The 21,047-nt window shown below is 47.1% G+C and overlaps 1 protein-coding gene across 3 annotated transcripts in view; it reads left to right on the top strand.

The window, feature by feature from the left end:
- Positions 1 to 21,047, top strand: part of TBX5 (T-box transcription factor 5) — a 92,867-nt gene that overhangs the window by 37,183 nt on the left and 34,637 nt on the right. The window contains exons 1-3 of one of the 3 annotated variants that reach the window (XM_083417467.1): positions 7,078 to 7,270; positions 15,448 to 15,626; positions 20,530 to 20,624. In XM_083417467.1, coding sequence (XP_083273593.1) covers positions 15,480 to 15,626; positions 20,530 to 20,624 — 242 coding nt within the window. In that variant the 5' untranslated portion in view covers positions 7,078 to 7,270; positions 15,448 to 15,479. Of the gene's footprint in view, positions 1 to 7,077; positions 7,271 to 10,536; positions 11,155 to 15,447; positions 15,627 to 20,529; positions 20,625 to 21,047 lie in introns of those variants that run through there. The other 2 variants (XM_083417465.1, XM_083417466.1) reach the window with 2 other exon arrangements.

Raw genomic sequence — 21,047 nt, 5'->3', positions numbered from 1 at the left:
CTTATCTCGGCTTCGGTGGGGGATTCTACCCCACCACCCTCTCTAGGTGGCGATCGGGCGTTGATTGACGCGATGTTTGGCAATTGCAGATTAGCATGGCCCTTCTGGCGTCAATGAGAGCTCTCTCTCCCATTAAGTAATTGATTAAGGAAGGTGCGCGAAGTGAGGGTGACGTTAGCGTGGGAAATTTGTTTGCTTATTTGTTCGCTCATTCATTTATGGTTTTGCCAGCTGAGCTCCACGAGAGACCAGTTGGCGTCCGGTTGAATCTGGAGAAAGGATGTCGATGTGGTGTATTGACCTAGGAGCCCGGAGAGCGGGGTTCGAATCCCCACTGAGCCACGAAGCTCACCGTGGCTCACGGACGCTGCCTCTTAGCCTTGCCTGCATCGCAGGGGTGTGGTGAAGATAAAATGTGGGGGGAGAAACTTTTTACGCCACCTCCAGCCCCTTGGCTTGGAGGAAAGGTTGGGGTATCAATGCAAGCATAAATAATACAGTGGTACCTCGGGTTACATACGCTTCAGGTTACATACGCTTCAGGTTATAGACTCTGCTAACCCAGAAATATTACCTTGGGTTAAGAACTTTGCTTCAGGATGAGAACAGAAATCACGCGGCGGCAGCAGGAGGCCCCATTAGCTAAAGTGGTGCTTCAGGTTAAGAACAATTTCAGGTTAAGAACAGACCTCCAGAACGAATTAAGTACTTAACCCGAGGTACCACTGTAACGATGCAGGTTTTCTCGCCGTGTGGGAAGAGAGCAGGTTTCGGAGGCCAAGAAGGGGTAGCGAGGAAGAGCTCGGTGACACTCGAGAAAGTTCATCTTCTGACACCACCATTGGGACGTCCGCTTGCTTTTCCTCTTCCCTTGGGAAAGGGTAGAACTGACCAAAATCCCACATTTTGAGGACACAACTTTTCTCCGGATTGAGTCACTGGAGGTTGTGTGGTCGTGGTCAAAAACCAAACCAAAAACACTCCATGAAAATGGAAGATTAGTATTCGGCTCAGAACCCTGAGATGCTAGCTGTCTACCTACAAGTAGAAGTTGCTTCTCCCCCCGCAAAAAACCCCCTCGCCCCTGCAGGGTGGGTTTTGGTTTTTTAAAAACCTCTTTGTTCTGTTTTCCCAGTATGGAAGTATTAGAGTTTGCTCTGTTCTTTAAACAGCAGAACATAGGAAACTGGCTTGGGCGGACTCAGACCCTTGCTCCATCTTCACGGACTGGCAGCGGTTCTTCAGAGGACTGAACCTTCAGCATGCCGAGCGGACGCCCTAGTTAACTAGCTACCTACCCTTGGCTCATCTAGTTCACTATCGTTGGCCCTGACCGGCAGCGGCTCTGTAGGGCTTTCAAGGGATATTCCCACCCTCGTCTAGACATGGCGGGGATCGAACCAACGACCTTCTAGATACTCTGCCACTACGGCCCATGGGGGAACTTTGCAGGGGCTGTGCAACACTGGAGACCTGCAGAGTGAGGAGGTTTCATTTCAGTTCGTCCTAGACGAGCGCCGCAGAGGAGCTGGGGAAGAGACAACAGAAAATAGAATCGTCCTTCTGCCTTTATGCCTGGGGGAGAAGGCGCTCAGCAACTTCTTCAAGAGAAAGAGAACGAAGTTGTTTCTACTCCGCCTAAATACAATATGCTCTTTCTAAACGCAGGCGCTATTAAGGCCGCGCTGTTTGCCTTTCAATTTCGTGCAACCCTGAGGTGGAGGGGGAGATTAATGGACTGCAAGAGAAAGGGGGTGGATATTAAATGGGGTTTTCATCTAAGAAAAATAAAAAAGCACCTGAACTAGCTGTTTAAAAATAAATAACTTTTTTTTAAAAAAAATGTGTCCACCTGTTTGTGACTTTAGAAACTAGAGGCCGGGTAAACCTGCCGCCCGGTTCTTGAGTCCCACAGCAATCCAGTTCAAAACCAGTGGGGTGGGGTATTTTTTTGGGGGGGGGTGTTAGGGTTAGAGGTGAGGGAGGTGAGGAGAAGAAATTCTCATTTCCTTCAAAGCAGCGTCTGACGTCAAACAGTTTCTGTGTTTATTTATTTGTGTGGTGTGTTTGGCGGGTGGGGGGTGGGTGGGGAATAAAATAGCGACTGCAGTCAAACCCCAGTCCCCACTTTTAAATGTGAACCCAGGGCCGACCTACCAACAGCACCGACTGCTGAGGAAAGCGATGGCCCCGATCCAGCTAAAAGCAGGCCTGTGTCTAAATCATTTCATTGGGAAGTAAAAGCCCCTTTAATAACGGGGCTTTCGACTCGAAGAGGCCCTGTAGGATCAGGCCGGACGTCCCATCGATATCAATGGAAGAAGATGACTTAGTCCGGCCCCCTTGGCTTCACCAGAGCGGCGGAGGGATACCCTGAAGCGTCTTACTTTGCGCGGCTATCTCAGGGCAGTTGGGTGAGTTTTGCTCCCTGTTGAGTGAGTGTTGGGTCTCGCTTCTAGGCGGGCTTGCTTTCAGCTGGATCGAGCCCACCACTCGCCTGCTGAAACTCTTTCGGGTTCTCAGGTGTCGCCTCTGGCTTGCATGGCATATAAAGAAAACTTCAAGGCTATACGGAGATAAATATAAATCGAAATGCAGAACGAAAGAGAAGGACTCCCCCCTTTGATTCCCTGACCAAGAAGTAAATCCCGCTGGTTTGAATGGAATTGATTTCCAACCAAGACGGCAACGCCCTTTTCATTTGAAAGCAAAGCGCCATTGAACTAACTGGGTACTACTTAACTCAGGCCGCAGGAACGCTAAAAGGTGCAGTCCGCAGTAGTTTCTGAGAAGTCTTAAAAGTCTCATTCAGCTCAGGGAGTCCTAGAAGGGCAAATATTATTATTATATTCTTAATAATAAATATGGTTAGCCCATAATAATTAATTGATAATATTAATATTCTTTCTGAGCTTTGGGGGCATATTGCAATCCATGATAATTATTTCCCCTTAAATTTCGAGTGCAATATTTCCCTGTGTGTGATGTGTGTCTGTATATATATATTAAGCGTTTTTGTAAATGTTGCCCATTGAGAAGTAGCGCTGCTGCAGACTTTTTTTGTGGGTTCCGGGCAGAGTAAGAGGAAGTGAACCGCTGAGAGGGAATTTCTCTCTCCCCGCCCCCATATATTCACTTTCCTTTTAACAGCTTTGTACTTTTAACAAATGCAGATTTATTCACCCCCCCCCCCCCACAAAAGAGAGATAAACCTGTGTTGCGAACTGAGTTTTCTCTAGCTGTTCGGTAGATTTAATGAAGCCTTCGCCGCTTTGCTATTTACTATAGTACGATGTGATGAGGGTTTCTCAGTCTGGGCAGGTAGCTGAATCTGCAGGAAGGGGTGGATAAGGCCACATTTGTCAGCTGCGGTGAAACTTAATGGAACTGTTCGCAGCAATGAGGATCCTGGACCCAAGCGTCCTGTACAGTAAAAGAAGATTCATTGCCAAAACATAAGGTGTTTTCTCCCCCCCCCCCTTTAAAAAAAATTATTTGGAAGATTCTGAATTTCAGGTTCAGCGACAAAGCTCTAGGATGCAAAGTGAAGGAAGAAAACCGGCGATATACTGAGGGCACGCTGACTAGGGAACAATCCCCAGCGGGCCTGACTTTTGAGAAATAACTACTAGGGTTCTGCGGTTAAATGGCCCTATTTTAACAGATGTGGCTCTCTTCCTCTTGATGTCACTCCCCCCATTTTTATGTAGTCAAAACTGTATGGGTGGCATCCTCAACCCAGTTGCACGGATACGGTCCTCATGGCAATTTCTCAGATGTTCAGTTCCGCCGATTTCGTTCCCCAGCACTCAGGCCACTGGGCAGGCAGAGAGAGGGGTCAGCAAGCCTGATGCTGGAGTCGTCATGAGGACTGCTCCGAAGAACTGAGGTCGGGCTGCGCTGCCCTTTTGCCCATTCATCCACCGAAATAGGAAGAAATCCATCCGAGTCGCCTGGTGTCAAGGATCGGGAGCAATCCTGCAACCCCTTAAGAGCCAGCTCGCCTGGCGAAGGACTCCCCCCCCCCCTCCACGAGAGCAATTCCAGCTGTCGAATCTGTCGCCTTGTGCCCCCCACCACCCCCACCTCGGAAGAAGTAAGCCCAACCGATTTCAAGGAGAGAGGATATGCTTCGGATTGCAACCTTGCAAGGTCGTCAACTGCTGCAGCGGCGGAGAGCACAGGAAAATTAGAGCGGGCGGGGGGCACTGAAAGAAACCAGAAAATTACTAGGAAGAGGAAACGAACCATCTGCTTGTTCCTCCTTCGGTGTTTCTTGGGACAGTCGCTTCTGCCGCAGAATTTGTCCTCTGGTACGGCAAGGGGGAGAAATTCTGCATGCTTTCCTCGGATTTTATGTTATTATCAATAGTTTCAATTCTTTAGTTTTAAGTCTAACCTCTGCCCTGTGGGTAACTTTTTTTTTTTTAAGCGGTGTTTTGTTTTAACATTGCTTTAAACTGATTCGGGCTGTTTAGTTTTGTCCTCCCCCCCCCCCAAAAAAAAAACCACCCCACACACAACCGCAGTATATATTTATCTGAAATAATTAAATAACCTGCACTCCAAATGAAAACTCATTTATCAGGACAAAAAGTTCACCTTTTAAATACAGTTTTATTTCTCTTTCACACACACACACGCGCCACCGTAAAAGCATTTCTTAAATGTAATTTCCCGCTCCCTTCGCCCCAAATAGATATCGATTGGGGGGAAGCAATACAGACGTACAATCACTGCAGGAAGCTATGTTGGTCCATTGTGTGGGAGAGAAGCCCGAACTTACAGCGCAATAAATTACACACATTTTTGCAGAAGTTAATTCTGTTGTGTCCTATAGGGCTTTCTTCCAGGTGTGTGCTTAGGTTTAAATTTTTTAAAAGATAATTATTGCCTTGATTAGGAACAACCAGTCGCAAGGTAATGAGAAGTCCAGGGGGTTTTTTTGTTTGCTTTTTTACTAAATCCCTTCGGGCTGTGCGCATCCTATAGTTCATGTCCCGTTGAACTCAAAGGGACTTCTGAGCCAGTATGTTTAGGATCGAGCTGAGTGCTTCTTGAGCTGTTTAGTTAGGAGACCAGTCATCCACATATATTATCTAGTTTAGGTTTGCTTTAGAGTAAACGCTTTCGAGGATTGCAATAAGAATCTCCCTTGTTTCGGGAGAATTCCTCAGAAGAAAGCCCCACAGAGCTCATCGAGGCTTAGTTCTGTTTGTGTTAAAGGATCCCAGCCATAGTTCTACGGATATTTGCCTGGGCAAATATGGCAATTTAATCAAAACTCACTTATATTAGATTTCTATTAAAGCACCCCTCGTCGCGATGTTCTGCCTACTTTACCAAATGGACGCAGAGGACCCTCTCCGTTCAATGCTTTGCAACATGGAAAGCAGTAAAATATTTTCTTTATTTTCAGCCATAAGAAACTGGGGCGGTTCTCTTTGGAATCAGGAGGGCGAAACGTTGGACACGATCTAGGTCCATTAAAAGGAGCAAAGAAACACACAAACACACACACATCGTCAGCCTAGAATATAAAGGTTGGCCTATCAAATATGCAAGAGGAGGGGACCGGTCCCTAATTACTGGGATGACTTTGTTCTGAGAGTTACTTCAATTTTTAAAGGGCCCGCAGAAATATTTCTTTTTTAAAACCCCCACCCCCACCCCACATCCTTATGAGTCAATTATCAACGGGATAGAATAGGGAGGCAAGTACCCTTTGAAGCGAGGACACGCAGAGAGGAGTCGGATTGCTCTCAGTCGCTCCTTGCGGCCGTTTTTTCTGGGTTGTGTGTGTGTTCACCTGATGCCCATCAGCAACTCTGAGGTACTTCACTCCCTCCGCCTGCCTCTTCCCCCCAACTCCCCACCCCCAGCAGCCTGGTACTCAGGCCCCTTTGATGGGCCTTGTCTCAAATCCTCAGCCGGAAGCCTCTGACTGGATCCAGCCGGCCGACAGAGGACATCAGCACCTCAAAGCCGGTCTGGAAATGGGGATCCCTCAAGGGTCCGACTTGGGGTCCGGGACTAAGGAAGGGACTTCTTCCCACCCTACCCCGCTCTTACCTCCTAGCTAGATCCTGAAGCGGAATCTTCCAGTCTTCCCGGTGGACCTGGGTTCATCTCGTATTTTATTTTAGTCCCCAGCAACCATTTCTTGCCTCTCCCCAGCGCCCCCACCCCACCCCAGTCTCAATTCCTGCTGGGGAAAGCATCACATTTCTAGCACGCTGTGCTCGCAAAGGAAGAACGATTGCCAAGGCCAGCTTGCGAAATATCTGCAAGAGAGGGGTTACAAAAATGTAGATGATAAAAAAAGCAAAACGAAACAAAAATATTCCCCAGTCTCCATTGACAGTAAATTTGGGGACTGGGTACCAGGAAAGAAAGGAGGCTATAAGGTCAGTATTCTTGCTCCCCAGCCCCGGAGAGATCAGAGTGCCTGCGATGTCAGATCTACCCAAATCGCTGTGTGTGTGTGTGTGTGTGTGTGTGTGTGTGAGAGAGAGAGAGAGAGAGAGAGAGAGAGAGATGGGCTTCTGAGATCGGATCTGCCCGTATCGCCTTTGCAAGATGCAGCTCTTTACGCTCCCTGTAACATATAAAAACAGGACAAGCCATGCAGACACACATGCGGTTTAATTCCACCACAAGTGCGGTCTAGCGATACGGCCAGTTGGCCCTCCATCTAGTCCACGAGAATCTGGGTTTTCAGCCCTCCATATCTCCCCCCACCTTTCCTGCCCGCTTAGCACGCCCCCTCCTCCTTCCAAAAGAGCTACATTCCTCCCAATTGCAACTAGCACTCCACCCCCCCGGAAAAAAAGACGAAGAAGAAGAAGAGGGGGAAACTGACTGATGGGGATTTAAAGCAGAAGAACACAAATTAACCTTCCATTACTGCTGCGCTCAAGCATGACAAAGGGGCCGCTTGCGTGCGCGGTGACGTCTCCGTGTCCTATAGGTGCAGGCGCTGGTGAGATAGGAGCGATCGCCTCGAACCCGCTTTATTTTATTGGAGTATGGCTGGTAATAAACAGTAATATTTAATTTGTCAGAGGCCACAAATCGCTCGCGAGGCTGGGCAAGCCTGTCTCTCGCCTTGACAAGATCCTAGAAGGGCGCTACCTCCGCAGGAGATTCCCCACGAATCTTTTTGGTCCTGTTTGAACCTGGAGCAGCAGGGACAGAAATCGTCGTGGTCGTCTGCGGCGTCTTCAGCTCTGCTTCGGAGCCCTTGCATAGCTGGTTTGGGTTTCATAAGGTGAGAGATGGTCTTTTTAGCAGAGTTTGGGGGGGATCGGTCTCTTCTATGCAGCAATGGTGAATTTTGGTGTGTGTGTGTGTGTGTGTGTGTGAGAGAGAGAGAGAGAGAGAGAGAGAGAGAGAGAGAGAGAGAATGTTGTATTCTTACTATTTTCAGAATGTCCGGTGGTTGATCAGGGGACTGAACCGTGCCAAATGAACGGTCAGAATCCGGTCCGAACTGTAGCGCCCTGGATTCCCATGGATTTCAGTGGGGGCGAGATTTAAGCACGTGGTTTTGCCTCCCTGTCGGTATAGATGCCCCGAAACATCCTTCTCAGCGCCTCCATCGTGCCTATCGATTTTAAATATATACATATATAGATATTGTTTATTGATTTTAAAGATGGTCGTGCTTACAGATATGTTGCATAGAGTCTAGTTTTGAGAAAGGAGCTCATAGCTGGAGTCTCTGGAAGCAGCCTTTGGACTTGAAGTAGGTTTCAGCCGGGCCGAATAGAGCTCAGGAAGGCAGGCCGTGTGCCTACGCGTTTCAGCTCGTGGTATTTTACTGAGTGTGCGTGCGTGTGCACCTCTATACCCATAATACACGTTCTCTGTTTGGGCTGTGATTTGGGTTGTCCTTGTTGAACGACAGCTGCTGGCCTCTGTTCTTTGTAGAACTTCGTGCACACAATCGCCGGTGGTTTAAGTTATTTTTCCAGCTGCAAGATTTGTAGGGTTTGGTGAAAGTTTGGAAGATATAAGCAAATCTCAGAAAGAGCCTCCTCTTTCAAAACTGAAGGAGGTTTGAAACACAGGCGCGCATACAAACGCACACCCGCACACCAACATAATAAAAATCCAAGGCATTTTGTATATTGAAAATGTGCTGTGGAAACAATACAGTAATCGATAATCTCTATCTATCTATCTATCTATCTATCTATTCATATATCTCTCCGGATATTTTTCATGAACAGAGAGGAAAGAAAGTTGTAGGCTGATTTAGTTTCTGCATCAAGCTCTAACTCAATAGGCGAGAATGCATTCCTCCAGAGTAATTCCACAGCGAGCGGAGAAATAAAATCGCTCTGATTTTCACCCGGATGTAATTAAAATACAATCTACATAGAATCCATGGAATTTACCCCGGACGAAACGTTGCCTGGGGTTGGGCCAAATGTTCGGGCGGTTTCTAAAATGTGCAATACATATACCAGTTTAGGATTCTCTTTCTAAGTTGTTGTTGCTGTTCTTGTGTGTTATACAAACCAACACAATATTAAGGTGGAGTTGTGGATTGTACACACACACACACAATCATTTTTGTATATATATATACGCAAAACGTGAGTATTAAAAGCACAAACTCTATTATCAAGGGTACTAATCTATAATGATACCAATATATAATGCATGATACACGAACGTATACGCACACTTTGCAACATAATGAATGTTAATACATGGGGTTCGGGTATATGATATTTTAACATATTAGAAGGTGAGCTGAGAAACGCGTGGCCAAGTCTCTGTTTATGTGTCCGCAGAATAAAAACAAGAAGTGTGTGTGTAACATGCCTTACTCTCATGCTCAGGGTTTTTATTTTGCAAGGCATTATATCCTGCAGCCCACGTTGCTTTTCCAAGGGATTACGAATGGGAAAGATTTGCAATCGGGCGCTAGCAAACTCTACAGAATTCCTCATCCCTCAAGGCTTGACTGATCTCCACCTTCAGGCCCCCCCCTCCGCTTTTACCTCCAGCTCGAAAAGCGATCCAAGCAGATCGCGCCTTATTGGACGAGATGTACTTTCCAGCGCGGATGTTGGGGGATCACTGTTAGAATTGCAACGAGGCTTACAGCGCAGTCCTATGCCTGCCTCCTCAGAAGTAAACCCCACGGACTCCAACGGGCCTTTCGCTCGCCTTGCCTAATCGTGCAACCCTGTAATGTTTACTCGGCAGGAAGCTCCACTTTGTTCCATGAAGCTGACTTCTTCCTAGTCCCCAATTTATCGGGGGAGAGAAAGTCCGACGGTCTGCAAATGGGGCACTCTTTGAGTTGGAGAGGCGCTGAAGCTCTCGGTATCCTCCAAATTCCATTTTAGAGAACGACACGGAATCATGCAAGAAAGCGGAGGCAGAGCTCAAAGAGTGCTAAATAATGATCCTTTATACCAAACTCTTTTTTAAAAAAATAGTAATAAAAAATGACCACACGTGGCTATTATCAACCTGGTTCTTTTCAGATTCCAGAAAGAGTCGGGGAGGCTGTTTATCCTCGCTTTGACCTATTCAACTTTACCCTCAAAAATAATACATTTGAAAGAAAAAGAAAAGAAAGTTAAGATACAGAGAAGAGAAAGACAGATTACAAAAAACCGCATCCTCAGCTCTCTTGACGGGTTGATTATTTTTAGTAAAGCCGGTTCTTGGAGCTTGTATATGTATATAGTCTCTCTCTCTGTGTGCCGTGTGTGTGTGTGTGTGTCCTATACATTCTTTATTTCTTTAGAAAAAGAGGGTGAGATTATTCGTAGGGAGGTGGAGGTCCTTAAAAAAAATAAACCTATGCAGTAAAAATAATCATTGTTAGTAACAAGGAGATGACAATCAGATCAGATGTATTTATTTATACGGCGGTAGGACCCATGGCAAAATACATATGGAAGAGCAGATCCTCAAATAACCTGGGAGATCGCTCATACAGTACAACATGACAGTGGTCTTATTTCTCTCCCCATAAGAACAACCCGAAAACTACCGCCGTGTGATTTGGTTTACAAAAACAGCACCGCTTCCCTTTGAACAGATGCGTTTTTGTTGTTATTTTAAGAAATGATTTCCTTAGATATAATGCAGGAGAGAAGTCAGGCTGGTTTGGAGACTGGAAGCCGAAGGGGAATGGTTTGTATTAGGTGTGGGTTTTTGTTTCTTTTTTTTTTAAAAAAAAGCCAACGGCTTTTCTTTTCTTTTGGAGGAAAAAAAAGGGGGAGGAAAGAGAGAAAGGGGATTTCTGAAGCTTTGAATTTTTCTTTCTGCTTAAGAAAGATGGATAGAAAGGAGGGAGGGGAGAGGAAGGAGGGGGGAGGAGGCAAAGTGGGGAGGGAATCCAGAGAGATCCCTCCGACTGTCTTTGTGAGATTTTTTTTTTTTTCCTGTGGCCTGGGAGGGAAAATCAGGCTGGGAAAAAAGGAGAGGAAGAAGGGAGGGTAGGATAGGATAGGAGAAGGGGGGGGGGGAGAGCGAGAGAACGCCAGCCTCCCGTTGCACCAGCGCAGCTGGTTGGCCAGAGCGAGCTGGGCGCTCGCTCGAGACGCTGCGCTCCCTTCGCCTCAACGCACTTGGTTGGAGACGCGCAGGGCTCGGTCTTCCTCAGCCGAGCTCGCTCTTTCGCGGCCTTAAAGAAGCGAACCTGCTCTTTAGGGGCTTCCTCCGCCGTCGCTCCTACCCCGAACTTTTCCCTCCCAGCTCTCTTTCCGGGAATCTGTAAGCGTCCAGGGAGAGGACGGGGTTCTCGGCTGCGTGGAGAGGCAAGGACCCTTCTCATTCCTGAAGGCATCGCCTGGAGGGACTCGCTCCTCTGCGCGCTACCAGGAGTTGTGTCCGGGAGGCAGAGAAGGGACTGGACGGGTTTTCTTTCTTTGAGGGGAGGGGGAGAAGTAGGGGAAGGGCATTTCCTCCCCGCCCCTCGTCCTCTCTCGCCCTTCACATCATTTCATTGATGCTGTCTTGAGGAAAGGCTCGGTTTTTATTGCATTTGGAGCGGCGAGAATACAGCAAGGAGATGGCTGATGGTGGTGGTGGCGGCGGCGGCGGCGGCGGCAATGCTGCGTCCAGGCTGAGGGCTTTGTGAGTGAGATGCGGTGACTGCCCGGATCCGGGCAAAGCTAGAAGGTAACGAGGGCTGTTCTCGCGCTCCGGATGCGCGATCATGGGGGGGGGGGCGCCCGAGGCTCAGAGGGGAGATGCGGACCTCTCGGTGTGTGGGTGACATACACACACGCACACACTGAGAGAGAGAGAGAGGGAGGGAGGGAAGGAGGGAAAGAGAGAAGCGAGCCAGAAAACAAGGCCCCAGAAAGACAGCTGGAGATGGTGTTTTGCTTTGAGGGGGAGAGATCTTCCAGTTAGTCCCTCGATCTTGCAGAGGGGGTGGCGATCCAGTTTACAGGCACCTTGGTGTGTGTGTGGGTGTGGAGCGGTGCCCCCCCCCCTTTCCATTTCATTCCTTCCCCGAAGCGCCTGGCCGAGCAGTTGCGGTTCCCTGCTCGGCTCGAGCTGGCTGGCTGCATTTTTCATCCAGCCGCGGCCTGGTTCTGTCAAGGCGGATTGCCTCTCTGCAACTCTCGGAGGGAGAAGCAAGAGGGTTTCATTCATATCCCCCCCCCCCCGTCTCTCTCTACCCGCCCCCCCCCCCCCCCGCGCACCGCCAGCCTTTTTGGCCCAACTCTTCCACGAGAAAACCTTCTGTGCCGATTCCGAGAGCGATTTAAGGTTAGGAGAGGCGTTCCTCTGGCGCTTGTTTTGTTCGCACACGCCTGATACATTGCCACGTTCGTCTCTCCCAATGCCCGGAGCTGGAGGGGGGATTTTAGGGGAAATTACAGAAAATGAACAGGCAGTGATCTTGAGTCATTTGGCACCCTCATCTCTGAGTCTAGAAATCTCTGAGGACCCTTCCTCTAATCTAGCCTCAGGCCAGCAGTTCAGTGATTTCAGCCCGATCACCACCTTGCTTTCTACCTTTGAATCACTTGCATCCCGCTAACCCCACTTGGAACTTTAGCATTTCCGAGGTGAGGTAGAGCAGCACCTCTGTATGTCTATGGCTGGGGCGCACACCCTTTGTAATGATTCCTACAGTCCCATTTTACCGTTGTTTATTCGGAAGTAAACCCCATAGACTTCCATGACTTTAACTCCCTTCCTAGGTTCAGCGGTTTGAAACTGGATGGTGGTGGTGTTTTTCCTATAAATCCCACGCGAATTTAAAGCTATTTTCACACTGAGGCTAAATTCTCCTTTAAAGAAATTTTCTTAAATGCTGGTGAAAGGAGCTGATATATTAATTATTTTTATTAATTAAAAACTAACACGAAACGCTCGTTCTGGTTTCTCTACAATTCGCGGGCTTTGTTTTGTTAAAGATGTAGGCGCGGGGAAACAGGGCAGTTGGATTATTTTAAATATCCAGTCTATGCTGTAATATTCTGGAAACTAGATTCAACATATTATATTTTTTCCTTTATTTCTTTAAAACTAGAAGCTCTGTTCCCTGGAGTTGTACTAGCATCCCAACTTGAAGTACAGTAATAGGAAATATTTCCCGTACATTTCAATTATTTTTGTTCTTCAAGCGGCTGTATTTTTAAAAGGCAGCTGCAAACCCTTTTGATTTCGGTGGACATTTCTTAGAAAATGTACTAAAGATTTAACTGAGGAGGGAAAAGCAGCAATGAAAAGTTAGGAGCCTATAGGTTCTAATCACTGATTCATTAGAAGACAAGTCGCTTTATGTTTCAGTTAGGCTTACTTCTAAGTAAGTAAGCGGGATCCGGACTGCAATTCTAGATACATGCTTAGCTGGGAGTAAGTTCTATTGAATTTAGTGGGGCTTGCTTTGGAGTAGAGATTTTTGTAGAGGCTAACTTGCACCGAGTCTTCCATTTCATTCCCGGTTACCTGGAAGCAAGCACCAAGGAAATATCTTCCAAGTAAAATACATATATTAGGGTATTGGTATGAGAAAATGATTTTTGATTTGCTGGAATTTCCTTCCTTCGTTATTTCATACTGATCTTTAGGAGATGGCCTTTTTTAAAAAAATACAAAACAAAAATACGAACAAAGACCAAAGCCGGAGGTGCATTTAATAAACGAGAACATTATTATAGCATTATATAATTTTAACATTATTAAAATTATATAATTTCCCCTAAAAGTAAAGACAAGGCCTTGTCGTCGTCAGCATCAACTAATGGCCATTTTCTACGTGGTTTGCTATAGAGCAAATTGTACAGCTTCAAATTTTCTCATTTTACCAGAGGAAATCTCTCTTCCCCACCCCCTTTTCTTTGGGGGCAAAAAAGAAAGTCCACATTATTCAGTTCACATGGGTCTAGTCGTTGGCTCTTTTAAACCTGCGAAGTATGTAGGGTTTTCATGAGGGATTTCTCCCCCTCCCCCAATATACCAGCATATTCAGTTGTAGATGCGTACAGTTTTGTTTGGACGCAGAAATGAAAAATAATGGGGGGGGGGCATGGATCGGTAATTGGCCTCTGCTGGAAAAGTGCTTCCCACTTGGCGGTGCTGGTGGTGGTGGGGGGCTATTTTATCAAGGAAATCTTGCCTGGGCCATTTCGACATGAAATATTTCTGGGCCTTTTCTATATGAAATTGACAAACGCCTTCCAACGGAAGTCCATTGCTACGCTTCCTCCGCGACTCGACGTCTAAGGTCAATACCACTTTCTCTGTTGACCTCGCTGTCTCTGTGTGTACACGAATCTTTCTCTTTGTTTTACGCACGGGTATACATACATATGCTTGCTTTATGAGTACATGCAGAATATACATGTGTACACACGGAAGATGCATATGCGTGCATATCCATGCCTGCACGTGTACATGTGTAATATTTTGGTTACTATAGAATCTGTGTGTGTACCCAGATGTATGTATGTATGTATGTATGCATGCATGTATGTATGTATATGTATGCCTCTCTGTGTGCATATATTTGTGTACATATAGAATATGTGTACGTGTCAGTACACTCATGCTTGCGTGTGTGCATGTATATTTTGTGTACGTAAAGAATATGTATTTGTGTGCTAATCAACACACGTGCACACATTGTGCTTCTGCACATATGACACATGAGTGAAGAGGAGGCTAGCAGACGCACTGACCCAACAAAACAAGCAGCGCAAGAATGTGTTGCAATCTTGGACATCCTTACAAGCCTTAAGCCCCACAGACTTCTCGGGTCTGGCAGCCCAGCAGCCTGAACCTGTGCAAATTTATTCAGAAATAAATCACATTCACTGGAAGGGGTCTCACTCCCCAGTAAGTATCCATGGGGTTATTGCAACCCGGAGACCGCTGTAAGAAAGCTTCATCGATCCAATATGCACACCCAATATACACAAGAGCTTGTACACATAGGTACAGAATGCGATTGCGGTTGTGATGATTCACAGCTCTATTAGCGTATGTACAACGTTGTTCCCGGCACCTCACAGCTACGGGGAACAACGTTGAACTTACCCTTTTCTAGAATCTTCTGGAACTTATTTAAAAAACTGAGTCAAGAATTTGTAAGAACCTAGTTAAATCTGATATTGCAAGTTCACTTTATTTTAGGTAGTTTGTAAGTTTTCATGGCACTTTGTAAGTAATTGTCTCTTTCTCACATATTTGATAAATGGTGTAAAATTATTTCTGAACATTAACGGCACAGGTTGCATTTTCCTACCATTAGCGAATGTGGAATTTTACCTCGTATCATATAAGTTTTTAAAGTGTTTGCGTGTTGGGATGGCCTATGCACGGGAGATTTACGCACAGCACAGACACATTTCTGTATATCTGTAAGATTGGGAACCTGTCGATGTGAAAAGAAGGGAGACAGCAGGGATCTCCAAACAAGCCTCTCTTCTGGGGCCTGGTCTTTGAAGCGGGGGCAGGCGTAGGCCTTTGAGGAACGCGGGTATAACCGGCCTTGAATTGGCAGCCGTGGACCTTCTCTCTCTCAGCCTATCCGCCCATCATTCGGTCTCCCTCGCTCCAGTCCAGGGCCGGATTTAAGTTTGATGAGGCCCTAAGCTACTGAGAGCAATGGGGCCCTTTATATGTCCAAGCTGTCCTTTGTCAACAACAAATTGTCGCCGTTTTTTGTGTTGAATATATGCTATATGGTAATTTATGGACATAATAGGTATCTAAAGCCATTCGCACATATGTATTTTGTAAGTGCATCCAGTTTTTCCCCCCTTTAAATCCCCCCCCCCAAGAGAGTGGGGCCCTAAGCTATAGTTTGTTTTGCTTATAAATCCAGCACTGTTGCAGTGGCAAAGAGGGGATGCGACCGTGCCTCTCTTCTCGTTCTCTGCACCACCGCCAAGACTCACCACTCCTCTCTCTCTCTCTCTCTCTCTCTCTCTCTCTCTCTCTGTTGTACAGGAGTGGGGCGGGGGGGCTCAGCAGCCTAAAACATGGCGGATGCCGAAGAAGGCTTCGGGCTCCCAGCCACGCCGGTCGACTCAGACACGAAGGAGCTAGCGAGCGACGGGAAGCCGGAGAGTCAGCTGGGCGCCAGCAGCAAACAACCTTCCTCGCCCCAGGCCGCCTTCACCCAACAGGTAAGCCGCCGCACTGGGCACGAATGGGGGGAGGCAGGGGGTGGGAATGCTTTGGGAAAGTGGGAACTAACGAGAGACAATCCCATTACTCCTCTTCTGTTCTTTTAATTCATAATAATAATAATAGTAATAATAATAATGGGTTGTGTATCCAAGGACAGTCGTACTCAGAGTAGGCCCATTAAAATCAATAAATATGACGGGGGGGGGTCACCTCATTAGGTCTTTTCTGAGTAGGGCTAACGTTTGATGAATGATAATAATAGGTTGCAGTCGTAACTCCACTTACCTGGGAGTAGGCCCCATTTAATTCAAAAGAATTACTTATGAGTAGACGAGGTTAAAACTGCGCTGAAAGGTAATTTCATTTCATTTATTTATTATTCACTGTAAATCCCAGCTGTAAGGTTACAGTTGGAGAAAGACAATACAATGGAATAAGACAAATATAAACATCCCCACCCCCAAAATCACATAAAATGAAATATATATATATTTGGAGAGATGGAGTCTGGAATGCGCTGATTCTGCTATGCAGAAAGACGAGCACGGCTATTGACTGAGGGAGACCGTCCTTCGCAAGCAGGAAAATTTGGGGGTACCGTTAAAGGACAGGAAAAATATTCGTATTTGTAATATCCATTCGGATTGATTTCCCTGCTCCCGCCTCAAATACAGTTTGTAGTAGACCTGGTTATGTAAGCCAGCCGCGCAGTCCGCGTCAATCGATCCAGGAATAAACTGCCACCGCCAGATTCTTGCTCACAACCACAATAACTAAGGTCGCTTTGGATAGATTGCGCCGGCAGTAAAATGCAAATACATACGCAGGCGCACCGCGTCCCAGTCTTTCCTCACTGCGAGGGCGGCGTAAGGGTCGCAGAAAAGGAAGTCGAAAGGGAACTGGGAACGAATCTGGTTTAAATGATCGTGAGGACGCTCCCCGAGATATACGTGTGCGGCTAGAGCCGTACGCGAATAAAGAATTAAGTACATTTATTTGCATCCAAACACCAGAGGTTGGAAGGAGAGATGTTTAGGGGGAAAAATAAAAAATAAAAGTTCGCGTGTGTAGGGAGTGCCTGAGCGTGCAATGCATTTACGACCGCGAGGTTTCAAGCCTTGATCCTTCGGGCTGGGTCTGTCTCTCGACGTCCCAACATCTGGTTTCTCGAAACCGATCCTCCCTCTCCCTCCAGCCCGTTACTGCAAATATATATGCAGTATGCTCTTGGCTTGGCCGGGAGGACTTGATATCTACCCTTGCTTCGGCTGCTTCTAGCGAGTTGCTTCGCTGCCGTTTGTGATGGGAGTGAGTCTTTGGTTCAGGATCTTTTAAAAAAAACCATGCATCCGGATCACGACGCAGAAGCGACCCCTGCAAAATGGGATGTGCTCTTTTATTTATATTTAGGTTATTTTGTTTTTTTAAAAAAACGATTTCTCTTTTAGGCATCACAAAACTGGGAAATCAGCATGGCTGCCTCATTCTCCTTCTCTCCCTCCCTCCCACGTTATACATTTTAAAGCATGTCCCTCCGCTCCCAAAGGAAATTGTAGTTCACCCCAAAGGGAATTGTAGTTCACTCACTCCCAGACTTACAGGTCCCAGCACCCATGACAAACTAGAGCTCCCAGGATTCTTTGGAGGGGAGTGTGCTTTAAATGTACGGTGGCCTAATCTCTTAGGCCAAAGCAAGCCTCGTTAAGTACCATGGATGGCGCTCTCCCCATTCCTACCGTGTTCAGTAGGGCTTACTCGTAGGTAAATGCGCGTATGCGGAGTCCCCGTGTTTACAAGTTACTGACCAGTTTTTAAACACAAAAATTATGGGAGGGAAGGAGACTGGAAAGATTTCCAAGCCACCTTTTACTGTGTAAACGGCATTGAGAACTTTTGATGTTGGAAAAGTTAGTATAAACATATTCCAAATGACCCCGGTAGAGGTTCTAGGCACTTTTAAGGCGCGATTCTATCGCTATCTATTCAGGATTCGGTGGGGCTTACTCGAGATCAAGTGGGTGTAGGACTGCAGCCTTTCTCAAGCGTTCGCCTCCTCGAACTAGTTCGGACTTACTTCTGAATAAATATGCGTAGGATCGCACTGTCGAGCTCTCCCGGCTTGTGATAGGGAATAAGCCAACGTTCCATTTGTCTAAACGATCCATCAGCACGAAGCTGATGCGCAGCACGGCTGCAGCGGTCCAGTCGATTAGTCAACTAAAGTGTAGGTTGATTAATCTGCTATTAATCGACCGGGTCAAATTTTGAACGGTGGGCTTGATAGCTAAGGGGAACCCTATCCCCTTCTCTCTTTTTTTGGGAGGTCCACTGTGTCAGGGAAGCAAGGCTGATGGGGGGGGGGGCAATGCATGCAGGCACGCTCAGAAGTAAATCCCATTGATTACAATGGGCCTCATAGGATTGCAGTATTCGAGTTGAACTTTTGCTTCCTAAATGTTACATTTAACCCCCACCTTCGGTAATCCCCAAATGCATTTCCACTGTACCCATCGGAAATGAGGAACCCAGGAGCGGCGCAGTCCTTTTGCACACTTACTAGGGAGTAAGTCCAGTTGAACAAAGAAAGCTTCTCCCGAGTAAACAGGGCTGCCGTCCTAGGCACTGGGTGGGATTCTCCTCTCTGTTGCTTACCGCGGGCTTAGGCGTGCTCAGCTTTCAACAGGATCACAGTTCTTCAGCAAGGCAGTCCTAAATGTAACTACTCAGAAGGAAAACCCCGTTGAATTTAATGGAACTTATTCCTACAGGTATGTGCATAGGATTGTAGGTTAATTGTATTTTCAATTAAACTGCCTTGGAACCGTCTGGTGAAGAGCGTGTAAGGAAAAACAGACAAACTGGTTGAACACTGCCCTTAATGCCACGGATATATTATTATAATTATCCTTATTTTTTGGGTAGAGATGCAGATATGTAGATGAAGCTGTATCTGGCTAGTGGAAATAATAAAATAGCGGGGATGATGATGACAACAGGCGTGTACGTACATAAGAAAGCCGCGGAGGCGAGTGCGTATTTGCGCATTTGGACGTCTCAACCCAATGCACTTTCAACTTGACCTCTACCGAGTTGGCCTCGTTTCCCAGAACCTGAACCAGAAACGCAGTAGGATAGGAACCGCGTCTTTGTGCCATGTAATCTCAGGGCCAGTGTGGGGTAGCGGTTAGAGCGTTGGACCAGGACCTGGGAGACCCGAGTTCGAATCCCCCGCTGTGATGTTCACTTGCGTGACCTTGGGCACAGCAGCCCGACGTACCTCACAGGGTTGCTGCGGGAATAAAATGTGGAGGGGGGCGGAAATCACGTAGGCCGCACTGAACTGGGGGGGGGGGGAGCGGAATATAAATGCAACCAATAAAGGAAACTCTGGAAGGACGTTGGGATGGGCCCGTAAGTGACTGCAAGGCAGAGATAACCTCCTTCCCAGGGGTCAGCTTTTCATCCTCCTCCTCCTCCTCCTTTTTCTCTGCTCTCTCTTCCCCCATCCCACCCCGCTGCCTTTTTTCTCAGGAAAACCTTCCTCGCCTCCGATCCTATTATAGCGCCTGCTATTTTGATGCTCTTGGCTCGGAGCCTATCAGGCCGGCTCCTATCAGAAAAGTTCCAAGCGGCTCTCATGGCCGCTGGCGCTGGGCAGATCTCCGGCCTGGAGCGGCGAAGCGTCTTTGAACATGAGCCGGACTGTCCCGTCTCTCGCCCACCCCCTCCCTCCCTCCCTCCCTCCTTCCCCTCCCGCCTCGCCATTTCGGGAGATAAAAACCACAAGCCTAGTTTAGGCAAGCCTCTATTCACTGAGAAAGGATAACAGCCGTCGTGGAGTGCAGCCAAGTCCGCTAGCACTCTCTCTCTCGCTCTGGAGGTCGTTTCACACGTTGCACAGTCAGAAACTCGGGTTTGCCACCGAGGAGGTACTCTCAGCAGGAGCCACAGCCAACCCCGTCTCCTGGCCGCGTGTGCCTGGAAGAAGCACGCGTCTCTCCTCCGTTTCCACGTTCACTGTTGGCATTTTAGGAACACCCGTGTAACCCGAGCCTATGCGTGTATACTAGGGAACAAGCCATCCTTGAAATCAGTGGGATTTGCTCCCAAATCAATCGAAGTTTATCATCATCATCATCAGTAAAGCGGTGGGGGATATACACGTGAAAAGGTGTGGCGTGAAAAAGACATGCCATCAGCTATTGATGTTCGCGGGGAATAAACACCCTTGATATCCCCGTGATTTGGGGAACGGGTACGTCACATTGCATGCTGAAGATCCCGGGTTCGATTCTCAGCCTCTCCAGGTAGGGACTGGCATGTCTCCGGCCTGGAAACCTAGATATCTGCTTCTAGTCAGTGTAGACAACACTGAGATAGATGGACTGCTGGTTTGATTCAGTCTAAGGCGCCTTCCCTGCTGACCTTTAAAGCCCTAAACGGCCTTGGTCCAGTATATCTGAAGGAGCGTCTCCTCCCGCATCGTTCTACCCGGACACTGAGGTCCACCACCGAGGGCCTTCTGGCGGTTCCCTCACTGCGAGAAGCCAAGTTACAGGGAACCAGGCAGAGGGGCCTTCTCGGTAGCGGCGCCCGCCCTGTGGAATGCCCTCCCACCAGATGTCAAAGAGAACAACAACTACCAGACTTTTAGAAGACATCTGAAGGCAGCCCTGTTTAGGGAAGCTTTTAATGTTTGATGTATTACAGTATTTTAATATTTTTTTGGAAGCCGCCCAGAGTGGTTGGGGAAGCCCAGCCAGATGGGCGGGGTATAAATAAATAAATAAATTATTATTATTATTATTATTATTATTATTATTATTATTATTATTCCCGTGTTCTCACCTGCCCCTGCTGTATAATGATTTGCCTGTTGCCATTTGCTCTCCTTTCCAGGGCATGGAGGGAATCAAAGTGTTCTTACACGAGCGAGAATTATGGCTCAAATTTCATGACGTGGGGACCGAAATGATTATAACCAAAGCTGGAAGGTAAGAATCCAGATATTTCTCTTTTTTGGGGGTGTGGGTGATGGAGCTGGTGGAGAAAGACTCATTATCTCTAGATGTGTGCGTGTGTCATGGGCGTAGCCAAGATTTATATTTTTGGGGGGCAGACTTTATATTGGGGGTGGTGGTAGAAGCGAGTTATCTGCGATGCAGTTGGTCAGTTAGTTAAATATTTTTATTTATTAACTTGACGCCCATTTTAAATTTATTCTCTATATCCTCTTGCCTTTGTGGTTTTCCACCGAGGTTGCGTATTGTAGTCTTACCACCATGTTGTAAGCCGTCTCGAGGGTTTTTCTTTTGGTCAAAAGGCGGGGTATGGATATTTTTTAGGTAAGTTAATGGCTCTGTGGAGAAATAAATAAATGAAAATTCGGCCTGCTTCCCTAAAAGACGAAGAAACAC

This window comes from Podarcis tiliguerta (assembly GCF_965153285.1).
Source record: "Podarcis tiliguerta genome assembly, chromosome: 16".
NCBI lineage: Eukaryota > Metazoa > Chordata > Lepidosauria > Squamata > Lacertidae > Podarcis > Podarcis tiliguerta.
Note: the sequence above shows the minus strand (reverse complement) of the source record. Positions and strands in the feature narration are given on the sequence as shown.